Below are 23200 nucleotides of genomic sequence, written 5' to 3' on the forward strand. Positions count from 1 at the left end.
TCTGAATACCAATTTGCAAGTGGAAGATCTTCTGAAATGAAAAGTTTATCTTCAAGATATGATAGAGTGAACTCATCATCAATAGTTTTCTTTTAAGATTGAGCCAGGAAAGCTGATATGAGAAAACAGCTTTTCTCGCCAAACCAATTCTCAAAACGCAGGAGGTTTGGAGATGTGCTCTGAGTTGATGAAATGCCATCAGCAATGAATGGCTTATGAACCCTAGCTATTGGCCCCAAAATCGAACCCAAGTTGCTAAGGAAAAACAAAATTATTTATTCATTTTTTCTCTAAAAATGTCACATGGTCAATGATATTTTAATACCAGATGTTGGAAATATTGACGAGAGCAAAATATTTTATTGAGCACAAAACTTGCACGCACAGTCTGATTCAACAATTCAAAGTGCATTGAAATAGGCTTGACACAATAATATTAAATCATTAAAAGAGAAATGTTCTTATAGCACTTGAATTAATTTCCAACAGTGATAGCATCCATGAACTCGGAGTCATTTCCAATAGCCTGCAAAACCTGGGGCAAAATGCAAACTTCAATATCTATACTCCCTTCTTCAGCTCCTGGAAATATTGTTACCTTCCCATCAAACTTGTTAGCAGGTCCGCTTCTTACTGCAATTGGCCTTCCCCAACCGAAATCATTACCGTAAACATTGAACCTCGGTGAACTGCTTGTGATTAATGCGTTTCTTGTCAAAGTGTTCATTGTTACTAGCTTAGGACTCTTTATTGAAAACTCTAAGTTGTTTCTCACATTGTCTTCTGTGTAGCAGGCAATCATCTTGTTAATCTGGAGGGCTGCGTAGCCAACTCCATGCTCTACTAGCTCTCCTGCTTTCAGATTCACTGTCCCAACCTGAATTGCATTTCCAAAATACTCTTCTGGTATTTTTGGCTGCAATCTTGATCTAATACCAATTTGCAAGTGGAAATTTGGTTCCTGATTAGGATCGAGTTTTCGGTTTCTAATTACGCCTCGCCACAAATGAGCCAAAAGTGACTGGAGAGAGGAGATTTTGTCAATGCCCGCCTCTGCATTTGCTCTTGCTTTGAGCCCTGTAATTTTCTCCTTGCTGAAATGAAAAACTCTTTCTTGCAGCGGTGGTGGAGTGAACTCATCGTCAGTTTTGATGATCGAGATAGGCAACCTGACAGGGCAATATCTTTCGCTGCGAAACCAATGTTCAATGACAGGAGTTCTGGGAACGTGATCAGAACCACGAGCGATTTGAGACCAACAATTGATGAAATTCCAAAATGTCGTTCCATCAGCAACTGTATGGTTCATGGTGCAGCCTATAAAGATTCCATCAACTAGCTCTGTAACTTGAATTGCGACAAGTGGCTGCGAAACACCCTCGTGGTTTTTGATCCCATTTAGAGGGAAAAAAGAGTGAACTATAGGAGGAACGTAGATGGGTTCAAGAACATCAGAAATGGTGACGTTTTCAGCTACAGCGTGAACAAACTGAGCTCCTGCGTTGTTGCAGGAAATGAAAAAACAGGTGGTGTCGTCGTCGTTTTGGAGAGTTGCTAGGCGGCCTGCAAGGGGAAAGAAGAAATCAAGCGTGCGAGAAAGAGAGGTTCTCAAGTGTTGGAGTAAGTTTCTGTCATGCCATGATTTTGGTTTAGGGAAGAGAAGTCCCTTTTGGATGGCTCCAACCAAAAGAAGCTTAAGATCGCTTGAAGTTAACTCAATCCTTTGTATTGATTCCTGGTTAGCTGTGGCCTGAACGATAGTAGTAGAAAAAGATAGAATTCCTGCCATTTTCTCACTCCCTCAGAACAAGCTTCGTTTATATTCAAGAATTTGAACTTGGGAAATGAACCATGTATCTACTTTGGCACTACCATTCATTATCACCGAGTCCTACCAACCTACCCATTACCACTTAATTTGGACCCAGCAAAAAGAAAAAATTAATTCAAATGGTTCTTCAAAATGTTGTCGTGAAGTGGCGTTTGACATGTGACAAATAAAATAATTGTACCTTGTACGAGTCTTTTGGGGGTAAATTGCATCCTTTGTCACCTAACTTTTGGACTTTGGCCTTTGTTCCCAAAAAGTATGGTGAATTTTATTTTATACTTTTCCTAATAACTTAACTTTTAATTTTTTAAAGTAAAAATCACTTATAAAATAAAGGTTTATTTTTATCAAATACCTTTAGAGCAAAAATATTCTAAAAATGTGCTTTATTTTAAATATCACATCAAGATCCATGTAAGAGATTTTCTTACGTGGATGATTATGTGATGTCTAACAAGAAGGATGCAATTTACATTCTTAGAATATTTTAAGAGATTTTGTGATGTCTAACAAGATCCATGTAAGAGATTTTAAATATCACATCAAGATCCATTTGACATAAAATACATTCTTAGAATATTTTTACTCTGATGTCACGTTAATAAAAAATAATAATTTGAATTTTACAAAGGATTTTTACTTGAATTAAGAATCAAACTTAAGTTATTAAAAAGAGAAAAATAATAATTGTCAGACTATTTTGAAATAAAGATCAAGATTAGGTGACACACAAAGCAATTTACCATTATTGATGGTTTTGCCATTCCTAGGCTCTGCCTCTGTTGTGAAGTACAATAATTTTGTTTTGTCTGTATTAGACATATCAATCCTTGCATCTTGTGGTTGAACCTTATAATATATAAAAAAATATATGTACAATTTATAATAGGAAAAAGAAGGTAAATAGATATTTATGTTACTAAACTTTTTAGTTTAATATTTAATTTAATAGATATTTAAATTTTATTTTTTAATATTTAAATATTTTTAACTTTCAATTTGATTTAATATACATTCAAATTTTATTTTTTTATTATAATTAAATATTTTTGTACAATATATATTAAATGTATTGCATGAACACACTTGTTAAAAAGTGTAAGCTATCACAAAAAAAATAAATTCATTTATTTATTAGATTATATCGAAAATTAAAATGTTAAATTAATTAAATAACCAAAAATATTGGTTACATAACAAAACAAGGCAAAACTCTAACTAATAAATCTGAAAACTTGTTTCTTCCTTTGGGTAGCAAGAAGGAAGACCTAAAGACCACCCACCTTGAATCTTCAAAGTTTGAATAGACAAAGGATCAATTCAGTATTGCCTTCTCAATAAAAATGAGACATGAATAGACATAATATAAATGATATATAAACTTGTTAAACTTCATTAAGAAAATATGAAGTTTTGTCATTTGCTAAAACATCTCTTTATTTTAACTTTCTTTTGAGAAGATTTTCAATCACTATAAACTTATATTTATGTCATCTGAATTGAATCCATTTTATACGTAATACTAATGATTCCTATATATATATATATATATATATATATATTTAAATTTTGCTTGTGGAAAATGCTTTTAATATTATTTAATTTGGAATATTTTATGATAGTTCAGTATATAAAATTTTGGTGTAATTTATTTAATTTGCATGTTTCTTAGTTATGATTTACTTACATCTGTCTGATTCTCCTAAATTCAAGAATATTAAGTGTTGAACTTTTTAGCACTGATATATTCAGAGCATTAAGAAAGGGATGTTACAGGAAATGTTCTGAATCTGAATATATCAGTATTGAACTTCATTTCTCTCTGTGTACATACAATTTGCAACGAAAGGAGAAAAAAACAATTTGCAATAACAGGAGGAAAAAATTTATCCTGTCTATATGCAAATTTGCAATATTTAAAATTATATTGGGGAATTGATGGAAACAGCATTACTAATGATTCAGAATGTTAAGAAGAGAAAATCTGATTTTCCACTAATCCCCTGTAGACGCACTCTAACTGACTCCTCTGCTTCTTGAAGGCTCAACCCCATTTCCTCCAATTCTTTCCCAACCTTGACTGATGTCTTTGTTTGACTTCAATACCAGTAATTCGACATCAAGAGCTTTCAATTTTCCTTTTGTTTAGAAATGAACGAAAAGATTGACTCAAAACACTGCAACTGTAATTTCCTCAGCACCTTTTAGCATGCTTTGAGCGACAGTTGAATTAAGTAATCAAGACTTTCATACAACTCTTCCAGGCTACCCAATTTGTGACGTATTGATAGTGATTTGAATTCTTCAACTTGTAAAGCTGTTCTTCAATGCATTCTGTTAGAGGATGAGATCCAGAGGGCAAGCTGATCGAACGGAGATGAAAAAGCAGCCAGTTTTCTATTTCTGCAAAGGCAAAGGATATCAAGAAAGTGAATGTACAAGTTCTTTTGCTGTTTTAGCCACCCCGTTATACCTATTTTATATGGAAGACTAATACAGCATATGGTATCCCCAGCTGTTATGTTCGAAGTTATGTGACAAGTCACGCCAATGTCTGATCATTGTTGTACTGCAATTAACAGTAATCCTGTGAAAAACTCCCTGACAGGATTATAATATTTCCAAAACAGTCAGAACTTTGCTTCCATGGCTCCCAGACAGAGAAATCACCAAGAAATTGCATAGTATTTAATTATAATAACCCTTGCGAATGATAATTAACATAGACATCCGACACAGTTGCTTCCTGCTTTGTTTCAATGATGAATGCAGGAGCACATTGACTTTCAATTAATAATTGATACCTAAAGAATAGAATATAAACATGCACGAGGGGAGTCTCGCCTGGTTTACCAGATAGAATAACAACAAATTATGAGTTTGTTGTGCCAAAATACAGCTGGAGTTGATGCAGGTGCATTTATCATGCAGATGAATTAGGAAACAGTTCTGCCAGAAACATTAAAATAGTGCTCCCTTAATTGATTACGATAACCAAATGATAAAAATTAAGAGATTATAAATTCAATGATATACAAGTTGATTGTATATATACCAATTGATTATGCATGGTGATAGACTGATGAGATCAAGGACATGACAATGATATGAGAAATTGGTGGGACTGTTACGAAAATCAGGACATGACAGCTATTGTAGATCAAGAAATATGGTATTCTTTATAGTTTATTGCTTTTATATATATAAGAGGTGCAAATGAGATGGTTTCAACAATAACCAAGACCGCTTGAATATTCACATTCTTTCCTTGTGCAAGGCTTTTATGCGCAAAGAAAAAGAAATGGCAGCTGGTCATCTTCGTTCAATCAGTTTACCCTCTAGATCTCATCCTCTAATTTCAGGCATTGAGGAGCAACTGCACAAGTTGAAGACATCGGAATCTTCATTGATCGGTTACAAACTGAGTGGCCTAAAAGATTTGTACGATTGCATCGACGATTTGCTTCAATTGCCGCTTACTCAACAGACTCTCTCCCACGAGAAGCAAAGCCAGTGTGCGGAGGAGGCATTAGACGGATCCCTCAGGCTGTTGGATATGTGTGCTTCCACGAGAGGTTTTTTCTCGCAGATGAAAGAATCTGTGCAAGAACTTGAATTATCTCTTCGAAGAAGAAGAGCTGGAGACACTGGCTTAACAACTGAAGTTAATGCATACATGGAATCTAGAAAAAAATTGAATAAAGTGATTTACAAGAAATTAAGAAATTTGAAGAGACATGAAAAAGACTGCAGATCATCAATCTCGTCTGATAACTCCGATTTGTCAAACATGATCAACATGCTAAAAGGTGCTGAGGAGAGCAGTCTTGCATTGTTCGAGTCCATCTTATCATTCATTTCTGAGCCAAAGGTGAAATCAAAGCCATCAGGCTGGTCGTTTGTGTCGAACATATTGCAAGCTAAGCGTGTCTCAAGTGAAGGCAAAGTAGAAGCCAACGAAGTAGAGAAGATTGATGCAGAATTGATCACCCTGAAGGCCAGCAAAGACATCAATTCAGCAGAAGTGCACAATATTCTGAAAGGACTAGAGGCATTGGAATCAAATCTTCAAGAAACAGAGGAGGAGTTAGAGTGTGTATACAGGCGACTGGTGAAAACCAGAGTTTCCCTTCTGAACGTTTTAAATCACTAGTGGAGTTACTTCCGTTAACAACTCCACCACAATTTTGTATCAGAAAATATCATTTCCAAATTGTATATATACAACATACAAGTACAAACAAAGTCAGTATAAATATACTTAAATTCAAAAAAAAAAAAAGAATTCTCAGTATGCCATCCACCTTTTTTTTAATCTCAGTATATGCTGCAGATCAGTAAATTATTGATCAAATTTATAACAGTCCTGTACGTGGTGATGAGAATCCCTATGCATATGATAGAGGTCAACACCTTACATTTCAAAAGGGTTTAAGTAATTGATCTCTGATATCAATTTACTGTTTTAAAATATTGTCATTGCAGTAATAGATGCTAACGCATCAAGACTTGGAGCTAAACAAAGATTATCAAACTAATGGGGTGGGTATTGGAAATTTGAAAGTATAAGGTGTGTATTTGGTACAATTGCTTCAAAGATGAAATATTTCAGACCATGGATGTCATTCGTATATCAGAATGTCTAGTATACTCTTCCATTGATTCAGATGCAAGGGTGTTCCTCAGGTGTTAAATCAGATCAAACCCCATGTATCTGATAGGCAATTAATGAATTTCTGATGACTAATATTGACCCTGTCATGAACAGTATCATAAGACCAAAGACGGTCTTTTCTCTTAAAGCTGTGTATATAAAAAAATTTGGTTCCATTATTCATACAAGTTCAGTTAGTCTTTCCAAATTATTCTCTTTATGTCTTTTAAAAGATGAAGTTGTAAATGGTAAAATCACCATAAAAAAGCAACAAAACAATCCATATTCTTTCTTGCTTGTAGAATCAGAGTCTATTGTAGCTTTGTATATAAACAAGGAACAAAACCTGAGAAATTGGTATACCGGCTATAAAGTTGAAAGTTTTCAGATAATGATGTTATATTTCAGAATCTCTAGTCTGCGCCTTCTGTTGATTTATTTGGGAATCGAGGTTTAATTAAAAGCTAATCAGATTAAACCTCATGTCCCTGAATAACAAATATCTGACGAATGATAAGGACACTCCCATAAAACAAGAAATATATCTCTCTCAAAGCTCTACTACAGAAATATCATGTGATAATACATCTTTTTCTTGGTATTTTACCTGGTTGCTCAAGAAACTCAGTTTTCTTAAGGTCAATGATATCACCTTCACATATTTAAGGATGATGTTGTTTGGAAGATAAGCAAAGTTTTACCTGTCGGTTCATAAGTTTTTGCACAAAATTTATATGCATAAAATTAAATTCATAGGAGAAGGAATACAAAATGAGAGAAATCTTCTCGTTCTGAGTATTTTCATTTGATATGTGTATATGTATCTACAGTTTGGTATAAGATTCTATAGTACAAAATCTGTGCTGGTGGAAGCATCCCCTAACCCTAATGATTCAAAATGTTAAGAAGAGATACTCTAATTTTCACCAATCTCCTGTAAACACAATCTAACTCCTCCTCTGCTTCTTGAAGGCTCAATCCCAATGCCTCCAATCCTTTCAAAGCATTTTGCATCTGATTGATGTCTTTTCTGGATTTCAAGACTTGCAATTCAGCATCAACCTTCTCCACCTCATTGGCTTCAACTTCCCCTTCACATGATACATGCTTCGGTTGCAATAATTTTGAGACAACAGAGAGCTTTGATTGTTCCTTTGCCTTAGAAATGAAAGATAAAATTGATTCAAACACTGCAACACTAATTTCCTCGAAATCTTTTAGCGTGACAACAACATCCCCCAAACTGGACTTGTTGGCCAAGGTTGTTATTCTGCGATTCTTGTCCTGTTTCTTTAAATGTTTTTGGTACTTCCGGATCGCTTTATTCAAATTTTTTCTTGATACCATGTATGAATCAATTCCAATCAAGCCGGATTCTCCGCCTTTTCTTTTACGGAGAGACAATTGTAGCCCCTGCACGCAATCCCTCATCTGTGAGAAAAATTCTTTAGTGGTTTGGCACATATCCAACAAACCCAAGGACCCATTCACTGTCGCCTCCACAGATTGGTTTTGCTTCTCGTGAGAGAGAGTTTGTTGAGTGAGTGATAGTTGAAGAAACTCATCAATACACTCAGACAAGTCTTTAAGGGCAGCCAGTTTATGGCCTATTGATGATGACTGTGATGTCTTTAACTTGTGAAGTTGCTCCTCTATGGTTACAGTTAGAGGATGAGATCTTGAAGCCCAACTGATCGAACGGAGATGAAGAGAAGCCATTTTTCTTGTTCTGAAAAGGAAGGCTATGAAAAATGTGAATATACAAGTGGTCTTGTTGTTTAAACCAACCCATCTTATATAATGGATTCAATAATGAGCGCAAGCAATCAATGCTTTCCTTCTATATTAGCTGTCATGTTTCCACTGTTTTATGACAGATCCACCAATTTCTCATCATTGTCCTGTTGCTATCAGTTGTAATCTCATTAAAAAAACTGCTTGTGGACTGTAATACTGTCAAATTCAATGTTTGTTTCCATGGCTCCCAGACAAAGAGATCCCGATCAAATTGCACAGCTTTGAACTAGAACCCGTGCATGTTATTATTCTGTTATTATAACTATGATGACATGCATATCTGACAGAGTTGTTTCCCGCTTGATTCAGAAGATGAATGCAGGAGGCAGCAAGACTTGTAAGAAATTAAAATATATCCATCCACGAGCAGAATGCTTCCATATCATTCTTTGTGTCCGACAAACACAGAAAGAATACCTGTACATTCACCGTGCAAATGAATTAGGGAACAAGTATATCAGAGACTCTAAAATATTGCTCATTTTGGTTTTTATAACAAAATAATTATATTATAGAGATTCATACTCAATAAATACATGTTGCTGGTGTGTACCAATTGATTATGCATGTACGATGATGAGGCATTGATGAGATGCACCAAATTATTAATCAAACTGTCTCAAAACGAACAACATGACAGCTAATGTAGATCGATACTTTCATTACGTTCTATTGCTCTTCTATTTATATATGAGGAGCAAAATGAGAGAGCTTGAAAAATAACCAAGACCACTCGTTAATTCAAGTTCTTGTGCAAGGTATTTCTGCAGAAAAAGAAAATGGCAGCTTGTCATCTTCGTTCAATCAGTTTATGCTCTAGATCGCATCCTCTGATTTCAAGTATTGAGGAGCAACTACATAAGTTGAAGACACCAGAATCTTCATTGATTGGGTGCAAGTGAAGTTGACGCATACATGGTATCTAGAAAAAAGCTGACCAATGTGATATTCAAATATCTAAAAAACTTGAAGAGACAAGAGAAGAACATGACCGTTTGGGTCTATTGTGAAATTAATAATTAAAGAAAGGTGCTGAGGAAATTAGTCTTTCATTGTTTGAGTCCCTCTTATCATTCATTTCTCAGCCAATGGTGAAATCAAAGCCATCAGGCTGGTCTATTGTGTCGAACATATTGCAAGCTAAGCGTGTATCAAGTGAAGGGAAAACAGAAGCCAACCAAGTAGAAAAGACTGATTTGGAATTGGGTGCCCTGAAGTCCAGCAAAGACATCAATTCAGTACAAGTGCACAATGTCTGAAAGGATTATAGGCGTTAGAGTCAAGTCTTCAAGAAATAGAGGAGTTAAAATGTGTTTATAGAAGACTAGTGAAAACCAGAGTTTCACTTCTTAACATTTTAAACCACTAGTGGAGTTACTTCCATAACAACTCTGTACGATTTTGTATCAGAAAATCTTGTTCCCAATTGTATACACAATATACGACAGAAAAGTGTAAAACAGATTCAATATAAATAAAAACAGAATTCTCATTATGCTGTCCATCTTTTCTATCTCTGTACATACCTTTGCTCATTCTCAAGGTTAATCCTATTAAAGAAATTTCCTGTAAAGCAGCATTCCATATACATTCTTCCCTTTAGGCTGCTGTAAGATAAACACATGTAAAGTATGTGGTTGGTCATCATTGTACTTCACTATCTAAGAATTTTATGAATGAAGCAATAAATTTCCTGTAGTACCACAAACCATGAAAACAGGAAAAAGCTTCCTCGTCGTTAAGACACATAAAGTTTTCCTGTCATATGCAAAATAGATTCTTTTTATTTAACTTTTTGCATGCAAATTTCCATGAGTGTCTTGAAGAACTCCAACTGTAACAATAGCTGGTGCCTGGTGTCCAGAAACTAAATACCGCCAAATGTTTAGGAGGATCAGTTGCAGCTATTTCTTTTATAAAACTTATATGCTCTGCAAATTCCACCACCAAGAATTAAAAAAGAAGAAAAAAGAAACGATGTGAAAGAATAATTAAAGAAACTGATTAAGTTTGAATTGGTTATATGATTCTCACCACGAAATGAAGAACATGAGGCAGAAGAGAAGCTGTGAAGAGTTGGTCTGCCGTATCGGAGAAACAGAGTGGTGGCGCGTGGAGTTCCATTCATTATTCCTCCGCCAAGCTTCATGTTCACTTACAGTGGTGCTCACTCTGCTCACTGTCACTGATCACGCTGTTGCCGTAATAAAATGGGTCAAGGACTAGGCCCAACGTCTTGCACTTGTCAATCAACAGAATTGAAAAGGCAAAATCCATTTTTAACTTTTTAAATTTCTCAGGTTAACTTTTTTTTGAGACAATAGACCAGCCAGAGAGCTTTGGTTTTGCCTTTGGCAGAGAAATGAAAAGATTGATATTCTGCGACATTTGTCTCGTCTCTTCAAGTTTTTGCTTAGAAATTTATAAATCACTTTATTCAATGCTTTCCTACATTCAGTGCATGCATCAATTCTGCGCAAGCCAAATTGTTCGCCTCTTCTTCTTCTGAATTCAAGTCCTTGCACACATTCCATCATCTGTCAGAAAAAATCCCTTGTCGTGCTGCACATATCTAAGAGCCCCAATAATCCATTCAATGCCTCCTCTGCGGATTGATTATGCTTTTCATTGGAGACAATTGGAAGGCTAATACAACATATATAATCCCTTTCTTCTGTTAGCTGTAATGTTCCAAGTTTTCTGAGATTGTCCCGCCAATGTCTCATCATTGTCGTGCTGCAATAGAGAGTAATCCTGTCAAAGTGATTCCTGTTGGATTATAATATTGCCACGAGCAATAGTTGGGTTCCATGCCTCCCAGACAGAGAGATCACCAAAATAGTGTATAATATTGACTTTGAATCTGTACAGGTTATCATTCATTCGATTATTATTTTTCCATGATAAATACAAAATCATGTAGCCTCCAATTAATAATAGATATCTGAATAAACATAACATGTAAATGCACGAGGGAAATGCACCCGTTTACTTGATAAGAAAAAGAACCAGCACTTATGAGTTATGTAATCAATTGATAAACAAAACCTTGAAAATAAATAGAGCAATTATGAGCTGGTTCTGGCAAACATAGCTGGAGACGATGCTAGTGCATTTATCATGCAGATGAAGTAGGAAACAGTTCTGTCAAGATCTTTTAAAATATTGCTTACATATTTTATTACGATAATAAAATGATTAAATCAGTTATGTCTACTGATTATGCATAATGGGACACTGATGAGATGCAGCAATATTATAATGACAATGATTAGAAATTGGCGGGGCTGTTACGAAAACTCAGAACATGACAGCTATTTTTTAGATCAAGAAATATGGTATTCTTTATGTTCTATTGCCTTCTATATATAAGAGGTGCAAATGAGATGACTTCAACAATAACCAAGACAGCTTGAACATTCACATTCTTTCCTTGTGCAAGGCCTTTGTGCGCAAACAAAAAGAAATGGCAGCTGGTCATCTTCGTTCAATCAGTTTACCCTCTAGATCTCATCCTCTAATTTCAGGCATTGAGGAGCAACTGCACAAGTTGAAGACATCGGAATCTTCGTTGATAGGTTACAAACTGAGTGGCCTAAAAGATTTGTACGATTGCATCGACGATTTGCTTCAATTGCCGCTTGCTCAACAGACTCTCTCCCACGAGAAGCAAAGCCAGTGTGCGGAGGAGGCATTAGATGGATCTCTCAGGCTGTTGGATATGTGTGCTTCCACGAGAGGTTTTTTCTCGCAGATGAAAGAATCTGTGCAAGAACTTGAATTGCCTCTTCGAAGAAGAAGAGCTGGAGACACTGGCTTAACAACTGAAGTTAATGCATACATGGAATCTAGAAAAAAATTGAATAAAGTGATTTACAAGAAATTAAGAAATTTGAAGAGACATGAAAAAGATTGCAGATCATCAGTCTCGTCTGATAACTCCGATTTGTCAAACATGATCAATATGCTAAAAGGTGCTGAGGAGATCAGTCTTGCATTGTTCGAGTCCATCTTATCATTCATTTCTGAGCCAAAGGTGAAATCAAAGCCATCAGGCTGGTCGTTTGTGTCGAACATATTGCAAGCTAAGCGTGTCTCAAGTGAAGGCAAAGTAGAAGCCAATGAAGTAGAGAAGATTGATGCAGAATTAATCGCTCTGAAGGCTAGCAAAGACATCAATTCAGCACAAGTGCACAATGTTCTGAAAGGACTAGAGGCATTGGAATCAAGTCTTCAAGAAACAGAGGAGGAGTTAGAGTGTGTTTACAGGCGACTGGTGAAAACCAGAGTTTTCCTTCTCAACATTTTAAATCACTAGTGGAGTTACTTCCATTAACAACTCCACCACAATTTTGTATCAGAAAATATCATTTCCAAATTGTATATACACAATATACGATAGACAAGTATAAAACAGATTCAATATAAACAAAAACAGAATTCTCATTATGCTGTCCATCTTTTCTATCTCTGCACACACCTTTGCTCATTCTCAAGGTTAATCCTGTTAAAGAAATTCCCTATAAAGTAGCATTCCATATACATTCTTCCCTTTAGGCTGCTGTAAGATAAACACATGTAAAGTTTGTGGTTGGTCATAATTGTACTTCACTAAGAGTTTTATGAATGAAGCAATCAATTTCCTGTAGTACCACAAACCATGAAAACCGGAAAATCCTTCCTTGTCGTTTAAAGAAGACAAATAAAGTTTTCCTGTCATATGCAAAATAGATTCTTTTTCTTTAAATTTTTGCATGCAAATTTCCATGAGTGTCTTGAAGAACTCCAACTGTAACAATAGCTAATCAAATTTATAAATCAGTCATCTAGGTGGTGATGAAATGCCTATGGATATATAGAGGTGATCAAAACACTATACAACTCCCTTCTACTTTCAAAAGGGTCTAAGTAATTTAGAAGGCTACTTAACTTTCTAGATATATTTCATTTATTAATTTACAGTTTTAAAGGATCATTACAGTCATAATACTAAATAGATATTATCAAACTGATGGGATGGGTGTATTTGGTACAATTGCTTCAAAGATGACAATTTTCGGATCATGGATGTCATTCGTATATCAGAATCTCTGCTATGCTCCTTTTATTGATCAGATGCAAGGGTGTTCCTCAGGTGTCAAATCAGATCAAACCCCATGTATCTGAAAGGCAATTAATAAATTTCTGATGAGTGATAATGACTCAGTCATAAACAGTATCATAATATCAAAGCTTCAGATGAAAAGATACTACGGCAGTTATTACCTTTATCCTGTTGTCATAATCAAGAGTGATTAGCCATTTCCTTCTTGGTAATTTAGTATCATGTTGTTCCCTCGATTCATTTTCTCCTTGTTACTCGAGAAACTTAATTTTCTTAAGGTCAGTGGTATCTCCTTTATGATGAACTTAAAGATACTTTCTGATAACATTCTTCTTACGGTCAATTATTTACATATAAAGAATTAATGCTGCTGTTTGGAAACAGCCAAGGACAAGCAAGATCTACCCATCAGTTAATGAAATTTTTTGCACTGAAATATAGCATCAAAATGAATTATAAATAAGGAAAATGTTCTCAATATGAGTATATTCATTTGCTTTGTGTATATATATCTACAATTTGATTGAAAACTGTATGTTACAAAATTGTGTTGGAGTTTGATGGAAGCAACCCCTAATGATCCAGAATGTTGAGAAGAGACACTCTAATTTTCACCAATCTCCTATAGACACACTCCAACTCTTCCTCTGCTTCTTGAAGGCTCAATTCCATTGCCTTCACTCCTTTCAAAGCATTTTGCACTTGATTGATGTCTTCGCTGGATTTCAAGACCAGCAAATCAGCGTCAATCTTCTCTATTTCATTGGCTTCAACTTCCTCCTTAGATGATACATGCTTTGATTGAAAAAAGCTTGGGACAATAGAGAACTTTGATTTTTCCTTTGGCAGAGAAATGAAAGCTAAGATGGATTCAAACAAAACCGCACTAATTTCCTCAACACCTTTCAGCATGTCAACAACATCGGAGTTATTGGCCGAGGCAGTTGTTCTACTATTCTTCTCCTGTTTCTTCAGATTTCTAAGATACCTATATATGACTTTTTTCAATTTCTTTCTAGTAACCATGTACGTGTCAACTTCATTGAAGACAGATTCTCCAGTTTTTCTTCTCCGGAGAGATGCTTCAAGCCCCTGCATACATCCCCTCATCTGTGAGAAAAAATCTCTTATGGTGCTACACATATCCAACAGGCCCAAGGAGCCATTCAATGCCTCTTCTACAGATTGGTTTTGCTTCTACTGGGAGAGAGTTTGCTGGGTGAGTGATAGTTGAAGAAAGTCATTAAAACACTCGTACAGCTCTTTCAGGCCAGCCAATTTGTGGCCTAATGATGATGATTGTGATGCCTTTAACTTGTCAAGTTGCTCCAATACACTTACAGTTAGAGGATGAGATCTAGAGGGCAAACTGATTGAACGGATATGAAAAGAAGCCATTTTTTCTTTTCTCTTTCTGCAAAGAAGGTCTTGTTGTTGAAGCCACCCCATTGTACCTCTTATATACAGAAACAATAATGGGCATTGGCAATCGATCCCTTCCTTCTATAATAGCTGTCATGTTTCAAGTTTTATGATAGATCCACCAATTTCTCATCTTTGTCAGCTTCCTATCAAGAGTAATCCTATTAAAGAAATTGCTTATGGATTATAAAATTGTCAAACTCAATACCGTGCTTCATGACTCCCGGACAGTGAGATCGCGATCAAATTGCACAGCGCGGGAATTAGAATCTGTGCATATTACCAAGTGTGTATCCTTCTTGGTTTTCAAGATGAATGCATGCAGGAGACAATAAATGACTTTTAAAAGGATTAAATATATACATTCACGAGCAGAATATAATGCTGCCATATTACTAAATAGTAAATTAAAATGTACATAAAGAGTCTTGTGCCAAATTGCTATATAAAAGAAAAAAAAAAAAAAGATCATTTATGAGCTGGTTCTTGTTGTGTCTGGCAAACAGACCAGCATTTTCGTTCGTGGGTGTATATGTATTCTATCAGAGTCGATGCTTATGCGTTCATCATGCAAATGAAGTAGGGAACGAATTGACAACTATGTCAGAGTCATTAAAAAAGTTGCTGATTTTGGGGATGATAAAATAGTGATTACATTAAGAAATCAATATTCAAAAATATACTTGTTGATGGTGGATATATACCAAATCATTGAGCACGGTGCGCCATTGATGAAATGCAGCAGTACAATAATCGCAGCATGAGAATATTGAGAAATTGTCTGGACTGTCAAAAAAACGTCAGAACATGACAGCTAATGTAGATAAAGAAAAAGGTATTCTTTATGTTCTAGTACTCTTCTATAAATATATAGAGAGAGTTGCAAATGAGCAGCTTCTCATCTTTGTTCAGTCAACCTCTACATCTCATCCTCTAATTTTAAGTGTTAAAGGAGCAACTAGAAAAGTTGAAGAAATCAGAATCTTGATTGGTAGGTTATAAGTTGGGCCTAAAAGATCTGTATGACTGCATAGATATTTTGCTTCAGTTGTCAGTTAGCAAACCCTCTTCCATGAGAGGCGATACTCATATGTAGAGAAGGCATTGGATAGATCCCTCAGGTTATTGGATTTTTTTTTCGCAGATGAAAGAATCCATATAGGAACTTGAATTGTCTCTTCGAAGAAGAAGTGGGGACTTAAGCTTGACAAGTGAACATCATCATAGTATCTAGAAAATATTGGAGTAAAATGATGTGAACTTTGAAGGAACAGGAGAATAGCATAGCGGGCAGCTTTGGGCTCTAGTTCAGATTTGATAATTCATTTCTCAGCCAAAAGAAAAATCATGGCCCTCTGATGATGCTTGGTCTATCTAAAACATATTGCAAGGCAAGCACATATCATGTGAAGGGGATGTTGAGAGCAATGAAGTAGAGAATATTGATGTTCAATTGTTTACCAAGAACTCAAGTAAAGACATCAATCCAGTAGAAGTCAAAAATGTTATGAACGGATTAGGGGCATTGGAGTCAATCCTGAAGCAGAAGAAGATTTGTTTATCGGTGACTAATGAAAACCAGAATTTCCCATCTCAACATTCTAAACCACTAATGGAGTTACTTCACGAACAATTTTGTATCAGAAGATTTTGTTCCAAATTGTATGTGTACAATATTCAGCATTCAAGTAAAAGACAAGCCGTTAATATACTTTCACTCGGGAACTTCTCAGAATTTGCCGTCCGTCTTCTTTATGTCAAAGATATTTTGAACAATTAAATTAACATGTGTATAGTTTCTTCCCCATGAGGCAACATATTTAGTTTAAAGATTCTGAAAAACAAGTCACAAATTTTTCACTGTTGTCTTTTCTGTTTCTTTATTTCTTGCAGACAAATTAACAATGAGACTCTTTAAGCAACTCTCAGTGGAATGCCTGCTGGTAACTGGAATAAATATAATCTTAACATCCCTGGTTTTTATTGAAATTAGAAAGATTCCATGCATGCTGTCGAGTGGCCTGATGAGAATCACTATAAATAAGATCAAAAAATCATTAATGAAATTTACAATATGCAGTCTTGCAGGTGACCTGAAGTGAATCACTGCTTCAGGTGTTAAATCAGATCAAACCTCAGGAATCTGATAGGCAAATAAAGAAATTTCTGAATTGATAATAGCATTGTCACAAACAATACTATACTGTCAATGCTCCTGAACAGAATGCTCCTATTTAATGTAATTGTTGTTTATGATAATCAAAAGTGATTGTTGTTTCCTTCATGCTAATTTCATATGTCCGACTGCTCGAGAAACTTGATTTGCTCGAGTCTTACCCGTTAATGAAATCTTTTGCAGGGAATGAGTGAAACAAAACATCAAAATAAACTTATAGGACAGAAGAAAAAAATGAAGAAATGTTCTCAATCTGACTATATTTCTATGAGTATATACATTTTTACAATTTGGAATAAAATATCAGTGGAAAAATTGAGCTTTATTTTTTGATCAATGATGAATGTACAATATTTGTTGGTATTCTGAGATTACATGAGGAATGAATATCTTGTTATATACAAGCTTTGATGCAACGGTCCTATTGCTATTTCTTGTTACAGTCCAACGTTCAATTCCAGCTTAGGGAAAGGTAGAAGCAGCCTTTTTCCCTAGGGGAGCGGTGTTGCTCCTTTTCCCTAACTTTTGGCCTGTGATGATCAAAATGACTGAGGCCATGTCTAACAGTCAAAGACTGTTGGTCCTTACTAGCAGTCTTTGACTGTTGTTCCTTGCTGACTTGTTCTAGTTTTGGTGCATCTTCAACACTCCCCCTCAAGGTGGGTTCGAATAAATTGATAGAACCCATCTTGCTAAGGAGCTTTCGGTGACCTGCTTTGTCCAGGGCCTTTGTGAAGATGTATGCCAGTTGTTCGTGGCTTCTGACGAATGGAGTTGCAATTTCTCCTGATTGAACTTTTTCTCTTATGAAGTGACAGTCAACTTCAATATGTTTAGTCCTTTCATGAAAGACTAGGTTCGATGCGATGTGTCTGGCTGCTTGGTTATCAAAGTACATCTCCATCGGACCTTTGTATTTTACCCTCATGTCAGTCAGTACTTGCTTGATCCAAATGAGCTCGCTAGCCGTCAATGCCATGGCATGATACTCGGCTTCGGCACTGGACCTTGCGGTTACTGATTGTTTTTTGCTTTTCCAAGTTACTAGATTTCCCCTTACAAATGTGCAGAATCCTGAAGTCGACTTCCTGTCACAATTCCCTGCCCAATCTGCATCAGAGAAACCAGTAATAGTGTTAGCATTATTGTTATTTTTCATCCAGATACTTTGTCATGGAGTACCTTTGAGGTATCTTAGGATCCAATCAACCGCATCTAAGTGAGGAGTACGGGGAGCATGCATAAATTAGCTAATCATACTCATAGCATAACTAATGTCACGTCTGGTGATAGTTAAGTAAATTAATTTTTCCACCAGGCGCTGGTAATGGCCTATGTCATCTAAAGGATCACCATCCTCCAAGTTGAGTCTAGTTTTGGTCTCCATAGGGGTATCTATAGGCTTAGCTCCTATTTTTCCTATTTCTTTTAAGAGATCAAGAACATACTTTCTTTGAGATAGAAATAGCCCTTTATGAGATTTTGCTATTTCTATTCTGAGAAAGTAAGTTAATTGACCAAGATCCTTAATGTCAAATTCCTCTTTCAATTTTCGTTTTACTTTCTCAATCTCCTCATTATTGTTCCCTGTTATAATAATGTTGTCCACATATACTAAGATAATGATTGTGTATGTGTGAGTGTGTTTAACGAACATAGACAAATCAGAAGCACATTTGTTGAAGTCAATCTTTAATAAAAAATGGCTTAGCTTGGCATACCATGCTCTGGGTGACTGTTTCAATCCGTAGATTGCCTTTTTTAATTTACATACCAGGAAGGAGTTAGAGGCAAATTTGTGACCTGGAGGGAGAGTCATGTACACCTCTTCTTCCAGAGATCCTTGCAGAAATGCGTTCTTAACGTCCATCTGAGATAGGCTCCACCCTGAGTTAGTAGCAATAGACAGTAAAATACGAACAATGCTCATTTTAGCTACCGGAGCAAAGGTTTCCTGGTATTCTACGCCATAGGTCTGGGTGAAGCCTTTTTCTACCAGCCTAGCTTTATACCTTTCAATTGTACCATCATGCTTGTATTTGATTTTATACACCCATTTACAACTAACCAGTTTTTTATTTGGTGGTAAGGTGACAAGCTCCCAGGTTTCATTTTTCTCTAGAGCCTGGAGTTCTTCTTTTATAGCCTTACACCAATTAGAGTTGGTGTTAGCGTCATAGAAAGAAGTGGGCTCAGTGTGTGATGTGAGAGTGTTTAGATAATGCCCTATATGAACTTGATACAGAATTATAATTAATAAAGTGATGGATAGGATACAATACCGAGTGGGACACATAGTCCCTTAGCTTAGCAGGAAGTCTGGTTGGTCGAGATGATCTCCGCAGGGCAATTGCTTCTTCTCCCTGTAGTTCATTTCCTCCCCCTAAAGAAGTTGTCGCGGGAACGGGATTGCTTCCCCCTGAAGGAGTAGCCACAGGGGGGCCTCTAGAGTCTCCATACCTGCTGATGAAAGAGACTGATCTGAACTGTCAAAAAAGAGAAAGTTATCTGGAAATAATAAAGATGAAGGCCCAGAGGTGGCGTGAGGAGCAGCGGGGAAGTAGGGTGTACTCTCATCAAATGACACATCTCTGGAGATATAAGACTTGTGTGTGGAGGGATCATAGCACTTGTACCCTTTTTTTTCATTTGGAGTACCCTAGGAACATGGTTTTAATGGAACTTTTATGGGATTGTCTAATATGAACAAAAGCAGTACATCCAAAAACTCGAATGTGGCCCAATTCTATTTTTCGGCCTTTAAAGATTTCAAGAGGACTGAGGTTTTTAAGAGTGGGGCTAGGTAATCGGTTGATAAGATAGGCAGGTGTGAGGAGGGCATCCGACCAAAAAATATGTGGAATGTTGTTTTGAAAAAGGAGCGATCTTGTAACTTCGAGAAGGTGCCGGTTTTTTCTTTCAGAGACACCATTTTGTTCGGGAGTATAAATACACGTAGTTTGATGTAAAATTCTCTGTGTAGAGAAGAAATAAGAGAAATTTTTATTAATATATCCAATGTCATTGTCGGATCGAAAAATTTTAATTTTGGCATTATACTGAGTTTGAATAAAATAGAAAAAATTTTGAAAGCAAGAAAGTACTTCATTTTTGCCTTTTAGTAAGTAGACCCAAGTGAGACGTGAGAAGTCATCAATAAACGTGACAATATAACAGAAATGATTGTAAGAGGTACAGGGGGCAGGTTCCCAAACGTCGGAGTGAATTAAATCAAACATCTTTGTTGATATAGTAGTGGACACAGGAAAAGGTAATCTGGTATGCTTTGAAAATTTGCAAGTGTCACAACAACTAGAATTGATTTTAAGATAAAATAATTGATTTAAAACTTGATCGGCCAGATGCCCAAACCGCCTATGCATTAATATGCTGTGGTTGAAGGATTTAGTGGAGGTAAGGTACTGATTGGTAGAGTCGATGAGGTAGTATAAGCCATTTTCAAGGTATCCCTCACCAATCGTCTTCCCGGTAGTGCGATCCTGAAACATTACAGCAGACGGTGAGAAGATCACATTACAATTTAAAGTGCAAGTTATTTTACCAACAAATAATAAATTGGATATAAAATTATGTAATAAAAGCATATCATGTATTGGATTAGTATTATTAAACAAATTTGAGGAGCCAAAACCAGAAATTTTGGCTCTATCTCCATTTGCAACGATCACATGTTGGGAATCTGTAGGGACAAAATTGTATAATCTTGTCGGGTCCCAAGTCATGTGATCGGTTGCACCGGATTCAATAATCCATTTTGAAGATTCTTTTATAGTTTTGAGATAATAAACCTGTCCCACGGGACTGTTGAAGCTGTAAAATGGACTGAAGTTGAGAAAGGATTTGAGAAATTTGATAATTTTCTGCTGGGCCAGATTCTGGTCGGGTTGGCGGGATAGGCCTTGGATCCGGGTTGGCCTATGAGTTACAGTTGGGCTGGGCCGAGGTACTGGGGCCGGGTCGGATGTAAGTAGCGGGGTCGAGTCGGGTTGAATTAAAAGACGTTGACCCCCTTGCTACGTCCGACCTGCTGAACGCATCATAACCTTTAGGGTTAGACGCGTTCAGCACGCCCACGCTGCCAAACTTCACTTCTCTTCTTCATTCGTCCCTGTCTCTCCTTTCTCCATTTCTCCCTCGCTCTCCTTGGTTGAGTGTCGGCCGAAGGTGTAGGTAGAGATGCCAGTAGCGCTCGTGGTGTGACCCTGCTTCTTGTAGTGGTCACACCTCTCGATGTTGTTAAGCGTCCCCCGCACCAAAGCTGACTCTCGCGAGTGAGAGGCGAAGGCTCGGTTCTCTGTGTTGTGCTGGTTCGACATCGTTCCCATGGTAACACGCCTGGTCTCCTCTTGTTGTACAAGAGCGATGACCGCATCGAGTCTAGGGAGTTTGCTGGATAGCAGAATTTGTGACCTAACTACCTAGTAGCTCGAATCGAGCCCGCCCAGGTAAGTGAACACTAAGTCCTGCTCCGCTCTCTGCCTTGCTTCTTCTAGGTCCGTTGTGGGTGGGAGGTAGCTCTGTAGCTCCTCCCACCTTCTCTGTTTTATCTGCGCTAATTCTTGTTTCAAATTGAATATATGAGCATAGTTTTGCTCCTGTCCATACAACTATTTTAATTTCTCCTATATCGCCCGTGATGATGCCAGTAACATGCATAATCTGGCAATCTGAGGCTCAATCGTGTTGGTCAAAAGAGACATGACCATATGGTCAGTCGTCTGCCATTCTTCGATTGCCTTAATTTCTTCTTTTGTTGGTTGATTAGGGTCGATTATTTGTGGCTTTTTTCGAGTCCCTCTGATGAACCCTAATTTTTTCCTTCCACTGAGGCCGATATAGACTACCCTCGACCATTCGAAGTAGTTTTGATTGCCTATTAACATTATGTTGGTGAGTTTAGTAAGATCATTTTGAGACATGATAAGAATTTTGATTGGTTGGAATTTTGATTGTTTGGGTAAATGATGACAGGATCAATCCTGCTCTGATACTAAGTGGAAAAATTGAGCTTTATTTTTTGATCAATGACGAATATACAATATTTGTTGGTATTCTGAGATTACATGAGGAATGAGTATCATGTTATATACAAGCTTTGATGCAACGGTCATATTTCTATTTCTTGTTACAGTCCAATATTCAATTCTAGCTTAGGGAGAGATAGAAGCAGCCTTTTTCCCTAAGGGAGAGGTGTTGCTCTTTTTTCCTAACTTTCGGCCTATGATGATCAGAATGACTGAGGCCATGTCCAACAGCCAAAGACTGTTGGTCCTTACTAGCAGTTTTTGACTGTTATTCCTTGCTGACTTGTTCTGATTTTGGTGCATCTTCAACAATATCAAAACTGTACTGGGGTTTTGATGGAAGCAACATTGTCAATTATTCAGAATGTTGAGAAGGGATACTCTAGTTTTCACCAATCGCGTATAGGCACACTCTAATTCCTCCTCTACTTCTTGAAGGCTCAACTCTAATGCTTCCAATCCTTTCAAAACATTTTTCACCTGATTGACGTCTTTACTCAATTTCAAGACGAACAATTCAGCATCAATCTTCTCCACTTCATTGGCTTCAATTTCTTCCTCATATGATACCTGCTTTGGTTTCAATAATTTTGAGACAATAGAAATCTTTGATTTTTCCTTTGGCAGAGAAATGAAAGATAAGATGGACTCAAACACTGCACACTAGTTTTTTCAACACCTTTTAGCATGGCAATAACATTTTCCGAATCAGAGTTATTGCCCGAGTTGATTGTTTTCCAGTTCTTCTCTTGTTTCTTCAAGTTGCTTAAATATTTGCATATCATTTTATTCAATTTTTTTCTAGATATTTTGTATTCATCAACCTCATTCAAGCAAGATTCTCCATCTCTTTTTCTTCGAAGAGATGATTCAAGCCCCTGCACATATTTCCTCATCAAGTGAGAAGGTGCTGCACATATCCAACAACCCCAAGGATCCATTTAATGCCTCCTCTGCAGATTGGTTTTGCTGATCATGGGAGAGTTTTTTGGGCTAATGATAGTTGGAGAAAATCACCAAAACACTCGTACAACTCTTTCAGGCCAGCCAATTTATGACCTGTAGAGGAGAACTGTGATGTCCTTAACTTATAGAGTTGCTCCTCAATACTTACAGTTAGAGGATGAGATCTAGAGGGCAAGTTGATTGAGCGGATATGAAAAGAAGCCAT

The 23200-nt window shown here is 36.6% G+C and overlaps 4 protein-coding genes and 3 pseudogenes across 4 annotated transcripts; 3 read left to right on the forward strand and 4 right to left on the reverse strand.

The window, feature by feature from the left end:
• Window positions 1-340: 340 nt before the first annotated feature.
• Window positions 341-1903, reverse strand: LOC8270738 (uncharacterized acetyltransferase At3g50280). The gene has a single exon (XM_002533209.4). It carries the CDS (start codon window positions 1787-1789, stop codon window positions 476-478), a length of 1314 nt encoding a protein of 437 aa, XP_002533255.1. The 5' UTR covers window positions 1790-1903; the 3' UTR covers window positions 341-475.
• A 3158-nt stretch (window positions 1904-5061) lies between these two features.
• LOC125368613 lies at window positions 5062-6339 on the forward strand. Its single transcript, XM_048377201.1, has one exon. It carries the CDS (start codon window positions 5115-5117, stop codon window positions 5982-5984), a length of 870 nt encoding a protein of 289 aa, XP_048233158.1. The 5' UTR covers window positions 5062-5114; the 3' UTR covers window positions 5985-6339.
• Window positions 6340-7264: 925 nt separating this feature from the next.
• LOC125370699 lies at window positions 7265-8235 on the reverse strand. Its single transcript, XM_048377202.1, has one exon. It carries the CDS (start codon window positions 8202-8204, stop codon window positions 7371-7373), a length of 834 nt encoding a protein of 277 aa, XP_048233159.1. The 5' UTR covers window positions 8205-8235; the 3' UTR covers window positions 7265-7370.
• A 935-nt stretch (window positions 8236-9170) lies between these two features.
• LOC112536900 lies at window positions 9171-9659 on the forward strand (annotated as a pseudogene).
• A 2042-nt stretch (window positions 9660-11701) lies between these two features.
• LOC8272971 lies at window positions 11702-12691 on the forward strand. Its single transcript, XM_002533212.2, has one exon. It carries the CDS (start codon window positions 11749-11751, stop codon window positions 12598-12600), a length of 852 nt encoding a protein of 283 aa, XP_002533258.1. The 5' UTR covers window positions 11702-11748; the 3' UTR covers window positions 12601-12691.
• Window positions 12692-13918: 1227 nt separating this feature from the next.
• LOC8272972 lies at window positions 13919-15498 on the reverse strand (annotated as a pseudogene).
• Window positions 15499-22380: 6882 nt separating this feature from the next.
• LOC8272974 lies at window positions 22381-23200 on the reverse strand (annotated as a pseudogene).

Source organism: Ricinus communis, chromosome 7, assembly GCF_019578655.1.
Source record: "Ricinus communis isolate WT05 ecotype wild-type chromosome 7, ASM1957865v1, whole genome shotgun sequence".
In the NCBI taxonomy this organism is placed as follows: domain Eukaryota; kingdom Viridiplantae; phylum Streptophyta; class Magnoliopsida; order Malpighiales; family Euphorbiaceae; genus Ricinus; species Ricinus communis.

Excerpts from the sequence above, each read along its gene's own strand:
- LOC8272971 (XM_002533212.2), top strand. The coding sequence starts at position 11,749 with ATGGCAGCTGGTCATCTTCGTTCAATCAGTTTACCCTCTAGATCTCAT.
- LOC125370699 (XM_048377202.1), bottom strand. The coding sequence starts at position 8,204 with ATGGCTTCTCTTCATCTCCGTTCGATCAGTTGGGCTTCAAGATCTCAT.
- LOC125368613 (XM_048377201.1), top strand. The coding sequence starts at position 5,115 with ATGCGCAAAGAAAAAGAAATGGCAGCTGGTCATCTTCGTTCAATCAGT.
- LOC8270738 (XM_002533209.4), bottom strand. The coding sequence starts at position 1,789 with ATGGCAGGAATTCTATCTTTTTCTACTACTATCGTTCAGGCCACAGCT.